Genomic DNA, 12,157 nt, shown 5'->3' on the forward strand with positions numbered 1-12,157 from the left:
GGAAGACTGGAAGTTGGCTAATGTGGTACCACTGTTTAAGAAAGGTGGGAAGGAATAGCCAAAGAACTATAGACTGGTGAGGCTGACATCAATGGTGGGCAAGTGGTTGGGGGGAATCCAACATCAGTTTGGAAAGGCAAGGGTTGATTAAAGGAAGTCAACAGGATTGTGTATGGGAAATTGTATCTCTCAAACTTGATTTGAGTTTTTTGAAGAAGTGACAAAAAGGATTGAGGGCAGAGCAGTGGATGTGATCTATTTGGACTTCAGTAAGGTGTTTGACAAGGTTTTGCATGGGAGACTGGTTAGCAAGATTAGGTCACATGGAATACAGGGAGAACTAGCCATTTGGATATAGAACTGGCTCAAAGGTTATGGTGGAAGGTTGCTTCTCAGACTGGAAGCCTGTGAACAGGGGTGTAACAAAAGGATTGAGCTAGGTTGATTACTTTTTGTCATTTATATAAATGATTTGAATGTGAAAGTAGGACGTGTGCTTAATTTTACAGATGACACCAAAATTGGTGCAGTGGACAGCAAGAAGGTTACTTCAGACTACGACAAGATCTTGACCAGATGGGTCAATGGGCTCAGAAGTGGCAGATGAAATTTAGTTCAGATAGTATGAGGTGCTGCTGTTTTGGAAAGGCAAATCGGGCAGGACATATACACTTAATGCTAAGGTCCTGGGGAGTGTGACTGAACAAAGAGTGCATAGTTTCTTGAAAGTAGGTAGATAGTATAGTGAAGAAGGCATTTAGTATGCTTGCCTTTATTGGTTAGTGCATTGAATATAAGAGTTGGAAAGTCATGTTGCAGCTGTACAGGACATTGGTTAAGCCAATTTTTGGGATACTGCATTCAATTCCCATATCCCTGTTATAGGAAGGATGTTGTGAAATCTGAAAGGGTGTAGAAAAGACTTACAAGGATGTTGCTAGGGATTGGAGGGTTTGAGCTATAGGGAGAGGCTGAATAGACTGGAGCTGTTTTTCCTGGAGTGTTCAAGTCTGAGGGGTGACGTTATAAAGGTTTACAAAATGATGAGGGGCATGGATAGGATGAAAAGACAAGGTCTTTTCCTCCAGGGTGGGGTGGGTGGGTGGGGTTGGGGGAGAAGGGAGAGGAGAGGAGAGAGAGAGTCCAAAGCTAAGTATAAAGTATACTAGCTTCCACCACTTCCTCTAGCACCTTGTTCCATACATGCATACATGCACCATCCACTGCATGAAAAGGTTGCCCCTTTTAAAATTTTCCCCTCTCACCTTTCAGCTACTAGAGGAAGTGGTGGAAACTAGTACAATTGCATTTAAAAGACATCTGAATGGGTATATGAAAACGAAGGGTTTAGAGGGATATGGCTAAATACTGGCAAATGGGACTAGATTAGTTAGGATATCTGGTTGGCATGGACAAGTTGGGTTGGGATCTGTTTCTATGCTGTACAGCACTACTGCCGACCGTACATGTATTTAGAGTCCTCATCAGTTGTACATATGTGCAGTCAGCAATTGTTGGTATATTGGCAACAGCAAACTGATCAATATTTTAGTAACCACAACATTCCTAAATAACAAGCTTCAGCATTTTTGCAAAGGCAGATATGAGGCTGACTGGCCTATTGTTTTCTGTTCTGTTTTCCTTTCTCAACTAGGGGAGCTTGCATTTTTTCCAATCTGCTGGATCTTTTCCAGAATCTAGGAAATAATGTAAAATTACAACAAGAGCATGCACCAGCTCTGCAGCTGCATCTTTTTAAGACCTTTGGATACAGGTCATCAGCCCTATGAATTTGAATCTTTAGCTCTTAATATGCCAAGTAAGTTTTCCTCCCATGCTAATTGTCTGGAATTTCTTGATCCGTTCACTTGCTGTTTTTGGGATTCTTTTGTTTTCCACTGCAAGATGGATACAAGACACTTGTTCAATGTTTCTGCCATTCCAGTGTTTCCCATTGTTAATTTTCCATTTTCACCCTGTAAGGAATCAACATTAAACATATAAAAATGGTAATAAATAATGAAACTCTTGCAATAGTTTTTTGTTAATTTACTTTCATCTATTTCTCCAGTTTTATTTTGTTTTATCATCCGTTATCTGCTTTCCAAGCTGTACCAGTCTTTTCATCTGCCACTAATTTCCTCAACCTTTTATGCATTTTCTTTAACATATATATACTTCATCTATTTCGTAGAGGTCCTTTCTCTCAAAAGAACCCTCTTTTGTGAAGTTATGGAGTAATACCTTAACTTCCCACAGTTTATCTCCTGTTTTATCTTTTAATCTATTTTCCCAATTTATTCTGTTTGAAATTTAGACTCCTTCCAAAGTCAACAGTTTAACAGTGATATATGTAGTTAGTCTTTGGCTGGGATTTGACTGCAAAATATAGCATAAGCAAGCTGAAACTTGCTGGTAACCATGCTGTTCATCCTGTTTAGTGTCTTGCTTAATATTTTGGCAGCTGCTAAACTCTGGCAACTCCCAGTGGTTGTTAATTTTAATGATTACACTGTAGTTGAGCACCCATTAACAAAAGTGAAATGATTGATCTGATAGATCTGCTTGTTTAAAAGTTCTTTCATGGGATGTGAGTATTCTTGGTGAAGTCAGCATTTGTTGCCCAACCAGAATAGGTGTTACTTCAAACTGCTCTCACTATTCCAAAAGCAGTGCGACCAGAGCGTTATGCCACCTCAGCAGTACATCCTTGCTCTTGCCATCTTCAAATGTGTGTTAACATTGTTTGCCTTCCTAACTGACGATTGAACCCTGAGTGTCCTGAATGAGTACTTCCAAGTCTCTTTCATGCTTCAGATTTCTGAAGCCTGTCCCCATTTAGAAAATAATCTGCACCTCTGTTGTTCTTACCAAAGTGCATAACCTCTGACTTTCCCATGTTGTATTCCATCTGCTACCTCTTTGCCCTGTCTCCTAACCTGTCTGAGTTCTTCAGACTTTCTGCCACCTCAACACTATCTATCCCTCCACCTCTCTGTTACCTATAGACTTAGCAACAATGCCCTCATTTCCTTTGCCCAGGTCATTAATGTATAATATGAATAGTTGTGGTCTCAACACTAAACCGTGCAAAACTCCGCTCGTCACTGTCTATCATCCTGAAAGCGCTGTCTCTGTCTCTGTTAATGTTTGTGAATGGAATACTGGTTAAGTGGACTTTGTGCTGGCTGATGTTGAGCAGTTTGATGTTGGAGCTCATCTATGCAAGCGGGGAAGTGTTCCATCCCTACTGACTTGCATATTTTAGAGAGTGGGCAGACTTTGGTGAGTTGAGAAGAAACTGGTCACATTGCTATAATAAGACAGTTAGTTTCCTCTGCAACCTTGCACTAGAAAATCACACTACGGAAAGTTGCTGTAGGAAACCGCTATACCTGTTCAGTAGAAAGTTTGTGTTACCAAACTATGCCCACAATTTGTCAGTCATGTCATAGTCAATTTGTGTTGATAAAATATGCATTATACTAGAATGACCTGTAGTTAGTTGGGAAAGGACTTTGCAGTACTTTCTGATATTTCTTGACCATCGCCTGCAATGAATCAAACTTGAAAGAAGCCTTTAACCTTGTGTTGTTGGTGACCTTGGGCAGAAGCTGAGATGGATCATCCAACTGACATTTTTGGTTAAAGATGGTAGCTAATTTTTCAAGCTTGCCAATTTACTCATATGCTGGGCTTTCATATCACTGAGAATATCCTAAGGATATGCCTTCTCCAGTTAGTAATTACATAATTACCTACTGTCATTCGTGACTGGATGTGGCAGCTTAGATCTGATTAGTTGGTTGAGATATCAAAGTTCTTTGCAATATAGTATCTGCTTTTTGAGTGCAAGTTCAGTGTTTGTGGATCTTTGTAAAAGCTGTTCTTCAATCCATTGAACGGTAAGTTTAAAGTTATGTTGCAGCTGAGCTTGCAAATGTGAGGTTTTCGGAAGTGTTCTCTGAAATTTATTTTCCTGATTTTTAGACTGACATTTAACTATTATTTTGCCGTTGTAATGTGGCGTTTTCTGTACGCAGAAAGGAATCATACAGATGCAAACTCTTCTATTTGCCATCAAACCCAAAAGATTAATTTTGAAGTTTGTTCATTGTGATTATGTTGCAACACAGCAAGCAGTTTGAGAATTCGATGATTGTTGGTTGGAGTATAAGGTGTATGTGTTTTGTCAAAAAATGAATAAATTGGTCATGTTGATGACTTAGGAATTTATCCATCTATGAATTGATCTTCCTTGCAATTAGCTGAATTGGAAAATTCTTTTGTGTATCAAGCCAAAATGGGATTTAATGTTTTCATTAATTTTTTTTGTGTTGGCAGTGAAGACTGGCAAATGTTAGTCAGGCTTTCTGGTGTTGTGTAGTAATCAGTTTGGCTATGATTACCCATTGCTTACTCTCTGGGAGTCAAAGTTGTCAGGCTATCTTAATGAAAGTAAGCCTCTGTTAATCAAAATAAAGAAACCGTTAAATTTTGTTAAATGATTTAACTCAAAATTGGACCAAAGAGACAATGGTTAGTCCCACAAAATCTATTTTAAGTGATCAGTTTAGTGCCTTGAAAAAATTTGCAGCAGTTCCAGTAGTTGTGTAGTAAGCTGCATTTTCTGTCATTTTATTTCCAATAATGCAACATCAAGCCTTTGAGCCTTGTTATTGCTAGTTGGTTGAACTTACTGTAGGTGAGTTTTTTATACCTGTAAAATGAACATTTAATGCAGATGCAAATCATTTTAGTATAAAACAAAATCATAGTCATAGCGCCATACAGTATGGAAACAGAACATTCGGTCCAATGAGCTCACATCGACCATGTTCCCAAAATAAACTAGTCACACTGCCTGCATTTTGGCTCACAACTCTCCAAACCTTCACTATTCATGTTTATCCAAACATCTTTTAAATGTTGTAAGTGTACCTACATTCACCACTTCCTCTGGGTGTTCATTCCCCACACGTTTTTTTTAAAAAAACGTTTCCAGCATGTCCTTTTCAAAACCTTTTCCCCTCAACTTAAATATGCCCCCTTGTTCTGAATTCCCCCACTCTAAGGAAAAAACTTTTGTCAATCACCTTATCTATGCCCTTCATTTTATAAACCTCTAATTGGTCACCTATCAACTACCTACAGTCTAGTGAAAAAACTCTCGACCTTTTCAAGTTTCATTTTATAACTCAAACCCTCCATTCCCTGTAAGATTCTGGTAAATCTTTTCTGAACCTTATCTGATTTAACAATATGATATCTTCCTGTAGCAGGATGACCAGAACTGCAGGCAGTATTTAGAAGAGGCCTCACCAATGTTCTGGACAACCACAAAATGATGTCCCAACTCTATACTGAAAAGACCTGAGTGATGGAGGCAAACATGCCAAACATCTTCCTCACCACCCTGTCTATCTATGCAGCAATTTTGAAAGGATTATGAACCTGAACTCCTTGATCTCCCTGTTCAATAACATACCAGGTCTGCCATTAATTGTAAGCTGTCCTCTGTAGTATAGTGGTTAGTATCCCCACCTGTCACGTGGGATACTGGGGTTTAGTTCCCTGCTGGAGGGGACCTGAGTATTTATGGGTGGCATGGTGGTTCAGTGGTTAGCACTGCTGCTTCACAGTTTGCAAGTTCTTCCCATGTCTGCATGGGGTTCCTCTGGGTGCTCTGGTTTCCTCCCACAGTCCAAAGATGTATAGATCAGATAAATTGGTCATGCTAAATTGCCCTTGCCTGTTCAGGGATGTGTAGACTAGGTGCATTAGTCAGAGGTAAATATAGGATAATATGGTTGGGGAATGGGTCTGGGTGGGTTACTTTTCAGAGTTGGTGTGGACTTGTTGGTCTGAAGAACCTATTTTCACACTGTAGGAATTCCGAGTCTATGAAGTCTTGTCTTTGTTTTACCAAAATGTAGTATCTCACATTTATCCAAATTAAACTTCATCTGCCAGTCCTCAGCCAATCTTGGATAATCATCTGTCCACTATACCACCAATTTTAGTGTCCTCTGCAAATTTAGTAACCATGCCTCCTATTATTCTCATCCGTATCATTCACATAAATGACAAACACCAGTGAACCCAGTACCAATCCTTGTGGAACACTCCTGGTCATCAGCCTCCAGTCTGAAAAGCAATCTTCCACCACCACTCTTTCCTACTGTCAAGTCAATTTTGTATCCAGTTGACAAGCTCACCTTGAATCCCATGTGATCTAAGTTTGTTAATTAGTCTACTGTACAGAACTTTGTCAAAGTCTTTATAAAGTTGATCATAACAACTGTGTCTCTACCCTCATCAGTCTTTTTGGTTACTTCCTCAAAAAACTCAATCAAGTTTGACTGCCACAATTTCCCTTGCATAAGCCATGTCAACTATCCCAAATTGGTCATTACCTCTCCAAATGCATGTAAATCCTATCTTTCTGAATCACCTCTGACAAATTGCCCACTGACATCAGGCTCACAGGTTTGTAGTTCCTCGGCTTGTCCGTACAGCCTTTCTTAAATTAAGGCACAACAGTAGCCACCATCCAAGTGGTTAATGGCACCTCACCTGTGGTTATAGGTGACACAAATATTTATGCTAGGGACCGTGTGATTTCTTGCCTAACTTGCACGATGTCCTGGGATACACTTGATCAGGTTCTGGAGATTTGTCCATCTTTTGTTTTCTAAGACCTCCAGCAATTCCCATTCAGTAATGTGAACTGGTTTCAAAAAGTCTGTACTTACGTCCTTGAGTTCTCTAACCTCCATTTCTTTCTCCACGGTAAAAACTGACATAATGTTCATTTAATATCTTTCCCATCTCCTGAGGCTCAACGCATTGACCTCCCTGATCTTTAAACAGCCCTCTTCTGTCCAGATCTTTTCATAACATTTAAATTCCAAACAAATATATTAGCAGTTTGCATTAGTTTTTGCTGGAATTCAAATTTTGTGGCCTTGAAACCAATAACTTTAGCAGCATTGAAATATTGACTGAAACCACATTGTGAAGATTTATAGAACTAATCTAATTAAGTTGATTATCTGCTGATACTGTACACAAGAATCTCTGATCCATTGATAGGATGGAATGAAGTCAGGTGATAGTAGATTCATGTAGAGTATAAATGAACCCTGATCATTTACAATTGCAAAAATTCTTAAGGTGCAGCTTTGTACCTAAAGTGTGACACCTTGAGATTGAGATTGAATCATTTACCTCGATACTTAAAAGGCAAGTAAGGAACTGAAAATTTAAAAAGTAGAGCCCAGGTCAACTTGGCTGATTAAACCTGCTTTCTGGATGAAGTCAAATGCAGAATGTTCAACTAACATGACCAGTACACCAGTTTTGATTACAGCTATTATTTTGTTCATACAAACGATACCTGTATCATTATTTGCAGTACTTGAAAACAAGTAGTTAAAACAGGGGAGGTGATGGCCTAATGGTATTATCGCTGGACTGTGTTAATCCAGAGACCCAGGTCAGGTTCTGGGGACCCAGAGTGAATTTCACCATGGCAGATAATGGAATTTAAATTCAACAAAGAACTGGAATTATGAGTCTAATGATCATGAAAAACCCATCTGGTTCGCTAATGTCCTTCATCGTTCTCTGGTCTGGCTTACATGTTACTTTAGATCCACAGCAATGGATGGGCAATAAATGTTGGCCTAGCCAGCGATGTCCTCATCCCATGAATAAATAAAATAAAGCTTTGAATTCTTTTTGGTGGGAAATGTCTTTGGCATGCTGCAATATGCATTTATTTCTAATATTGGTTTTGAGTTGGAGAAAGGCTATCAGTACTCCTGTCACAAGAAGATGCAACACTTTGAAATAGTGTGCTTGTATCTTCCTGTCGTCATCTTGACAATTGTATGAATTTGTGAACTGCAAAAGCTTGACTTCAAGAAACCATCATTTATATTATTATTCCATCATTGTTTGTTTTTCATTCCTTCCTTCCTTGATCTTAAGTCATCAAATTATTTTTGTTGCTAAGTGAAAACTCTATCATCAGACTGGAGTATTGTAGCCAGTTTGATTTAAGAAAATATTTTTGCCATTGGTTAACTCTTTTTGTACAGCAACTATTTACAAAAGTGAGTTTGAGTTGTTTAATATTTAACAAAGTACTATCAAAATAACATTAGAGCACAGTTTTATTTTGTGCAGAAGTAACTCCACCTAATTCTGACTATATTCAAATTAAAATCCATTCTTCCCAATACTGTGCAAGTTGTTTTGACAGAATTGTTGTTTTCCAGTTGCATCAGCGCTAGTGCGAGTTGACTTGATGCTTATCCTGTAATAGACATGAACGTATCATTGACCTTTTTGGTTTTGATTTTGATGTGACAGCAACTTTGAGACTAGTCAGTTGTGAATTGTCAAATGACAGCAACTTCTGGCATCTGCACATGTGCAGGTAAACGTGGAAACCCAGAACTGTCAGTAGTTCTCAACTTATACACTGTACTGTTGCATTGCTCAATAATGGAATCTGTGCAAAAATTAAATGGCATTCATTTAGACTAGCTACTTGTTAATAGCATGCATAGCAGATTTTGGTAGTGTGAAAGGTGACATTTACTTCTGAGCTTTGTCCTGGCCCTGAAAATGTAATTTTATAAGCTTGGAGTCACATTCCCCAGAAGAGAATTGCAGGTATAGATTTCAGAAACAATTAATATTTTCATCTTGTTTCTGTCCTTTAACATGAGATACACATTGCAGTTTTCGTTTTTCTTCTAGTCTCTTATTTTAAATGTAATTTGTTATTTTTTTTTCCTGCATTACAATGTGTGCATTTGAGCAAGATTCTAAAATTTAGTTTTTAAGTTTCCCTGCTCATACAACAGATATCCTTGACAGCAGGCCATTTCGGGCCATATACCTGAAAACTGGTTACCTCTGCTGATTAGTCCAAAGTAGTAACAACTATTTGACATTGTGAATGGTGCAAATAGTTGCTTCTCCATTTGCAGCAAAATCTGGGCAATTAACACAGGAGGTAGTTGTAAAATGTGAGAAAGCCAAAAACAAACATTTGTTGTAAGTGATAAGTTTGGACACCAGGTTTAAGTCTGCATATTATCAGAAACAACAAAGGTCAAGATTACTTTGATTCTTGAACATGAATTTTATTTTTAAATTATCTGGTTGTCAAATTGTTAACCGTTCGATGTCACTGCAGTTATAAACACCTCTGAGACCAGAAGAAAATTTGATGATACCATTTTTAATGTATGTTTCTTCATGTTCATTGTGTTGTCAGGGTTGCTAACTGCTATCAGCTATCAGCTAGTTCCTTGTTTTATGTTATCAACTTTCAGTGGGTTGACAAAAGAAACACGTGAATTCCCAATGTCTTTAATTAAACAGAAAATAAATGGATTCTACAAAGTGGGAAGGTTCCACATTTTAATCAGTTTGATTTCAGCAAGAAAAGTAGTTAATCCATCAGGATGTTGGTCAGTCTGTAAACTAAGGAATGGAAATTCAGGCAGTGTTCTTGAATGCCTGACTACTTTTTATAATTGCAAGTTTTTTTTTCTTCTGTATTCCTCCTTGAATGAGCAGGTGGAAATATGAAGGCCAGATTGGGTTCAGTTTTGATATATGCTGCAGTTGATCTGAGATTTGCTGTGTAGATTATTTACATGTATATTCATATCCAGGTGAGGAACTAAAGGCCTGAAACCAATTAAAAGATACCCACTGGAAAATCTGAACCTTTTTGCAACTTTGAGTTCCACATCTTGAATGAACAGATTGGGGAATTGGATATGATACAGTGAAACTTCACTGGGATACTATCTGCAGTCTTAAAAGCAAACATGAAGGGTTCTTTAGATTCCTGATATTCTAGGATGATTTGATGGAATTGTTTAGTTAAGAAGAGGTAGGAGAAGGTGTGAATAAGTAAACTATTAAGGGACATGGATTCAAGATTAAATTCAATAGATTTAGGACAGTATGTTTTTATGTCAAATATGCATTTTCAGAGTAGATTGTTGTAACAGACAGCTTTGCAAACATTTAATATTAGGATAAAGAGATATTTGAAGGGAAAGGGGAGAGCAACCAAACAGGCAGCTGGGATTAGAACCACTACTTGTATGGACTATTTGGACTTGATTGTTTCTATGCAATTTGATAGTGGTCTGATAAATAGATAAGTTTCTAAACTCTGGTCACTTGATGACAAAGTCAGCGCATTGAAAAATAAAATTCATTGTCTGAAGTAACTTTTCTTTTCAATTGCAGCACTTTCTTGTACCTTAAGTTCCTTGTTGTGTGGGCACTGGTATTGCTGGCAGATTTTGTCCTTGAATTCCGCTTTGAATATCTTTGGCCTTTCTGGCTCTTCATCAGAAGTGTTTATGATTCCTTCAGATACCAGGGTCTGGTAAGTTGTATAAAGACTTTGTTACTAAAATATACCAGTTTTCTGTCATGTGATTCAATGCACAGCATTACTATAATCTTCTTTGAAAATAGTGCTTCCCTTAGAAACTGTGATCAGAGCCTTTTATTTATTTGTATTTTAAACAGTTTGCAGGAAGATTTATGAAATACCATAAAATGAAGCAACCCAGGGCGTCTTTGCTTTCATAACTACAGACCGTGTAGTTTTTTTTGTATTTTAGACCTTTATGAAAGAGTGCTTGAGCACCAGTTGAAGTCTTGTGGCCAATTTTAGAACCAGACTTTAGGAAGGATAAGCTTTTAAGGAGGCTGTAAAGATTTATTACAGTTAGCAGTTTTGGAAAGGTTAGGGGAACTGGATTTGTTCTTTGTAAAGCATTGAAGGCTGGGATATTTGATAGAAGTGTTCAAAATCTTGAAGGATTTTGATATACTAAATAAGAAACTATTTGCAGTGGCAGACATGTCAGTAATCTGATGGCTACAGCTCAGGCAATAGGGTGAGGGAGAATAGAAGATGTGGAAAAAATTACATAAAATGATACCTGGATTGCATTGCCTTTATACTGTGTTTGTAAAGGTTTGTTAATCGATTTTAAAAGGGAATTGGATAAGTAGTTGAAAAGGAAGACCAGTTATTGAGAATAGACTTGGATGCCTGTTTAAAAACCCAGCATTAGTGCAGTTCATCAGCTGAGTTCCTCATATCTGGTACAATCCAATGATTTTAAATGGCAATGTGTTTTTCTTAAGTTGAAGAAGTTTTCCTGAAATTTTATTTTTGAAGACTTTTTATTTCCCAAAGACCTTCTTGAAATCCAAATATGAAAATATTGAACTGTAGTCACATCTAAATAACTGAAATATCTACCCTGCCAAGGTAGACTTGATGTTCTTGAGTGGCATTCTACATTATTGACGTGGTAGAACCATTGAAAGCTTAAGATTTTGTCTGGCACTGAAATATTTACTGAAATCAATAATCTTGAATCACAAAATGTACCCATTGTCGACTAGAATTCTAAATCTTTTTCCCCATCTCCCTTTATGGCTGTTTTAAGAACATTCTTTTGTTGCTGAATGCTGTCTTGTGCGCACTTAATTAATTTGGAAATTTTGTTTCCATAGTTATTCTTTCAATTGTCACATTTCTTCTTGGGATTGCCCTTCATCTGTTCCATGGTTATAATCTCTCGTTCTCTATATCGGTCTTGCAAGTCTTTGCTTTAACCTTTTCCAGTGTTTTTTTTCCTCTGAGTTTGAGCTTTATAATTTGTTGCATTGACCCTCCTAAAAATGTTCTTTTTTGCTGATGCTGATGTTTCATTTCTTTAGATAAAAGTTCTTTTTCTCAAAATAAACTAAATTCTGTGTAAATCTGCTTTGATGTTTGAATTTTGAAACAGAACACCAATATCTGTTGGCATCTTAGTTCGAGAAAATTAGTTTAAACTTTTTTAAATGTGCTTCTTCACCTTCATTGTGTGCACTTGACCCTGGGAATAAAAGTCTGAATACACTTGTTACATGTATGTAAATAATGCAAAATGAAAAAACTTCAAAAGGATATTAAAATGAAGGTTTACTGTTTGGAATAATCTGCAGTGTGGAAGTTGAAACAAAATGTTAGTGATGTCCAAATTGGAATTTAATCTTATGGGAAATCAAGGATATTGGTGCAATAATACTTTTTTTGTGGTATTAATAT

At 37.4% G+C, this 12,157-nt stretch overlaps 1 protein-coding gene across 4 annotated transcripts in view; it reads left to right on the forward strand.

The window, feature by feature from the left end:
- The window catches only part of maco1b (macoilin 1b), a 104,820-nt gene that overhangs the window by 36,663 nt on the left and 56,000 nt on the right, over positions 1-12,157 (forward strand). For all 4 annotated transcript variants that reach the window (XM_060847216.1, XM_060847215.1, XM_060847217.1 and 1 more), the window contains one exon: positions 10,288-10,429. In XM_060847216.1, coding sequence (XP_060703199.1) covers positions 10,288-10,429 — 142 coding nt within the window. The remainder of the gene's footprint in view (positions 1-10,287; positions 10,430-12,157) is intronic.

The sequence above is a fragment of the Hemiscyllium ocellatum genome, chromosome 30 (genome assembly GCF_020745735.1).
Source record: "Hemiscyllium ocellatum isolate sHemOce1 chromosome 30, sHemOce1.pat.X.cur, whole genome shotgun sequence".
Taxonomy (NCBI): Eukaryota; Metazoa; Chordata; class Chondrichthyes; order Orectolobiformes; family Hemiscylliidae; genus Hemiscyllium; species Hemiscyllium ocellatum.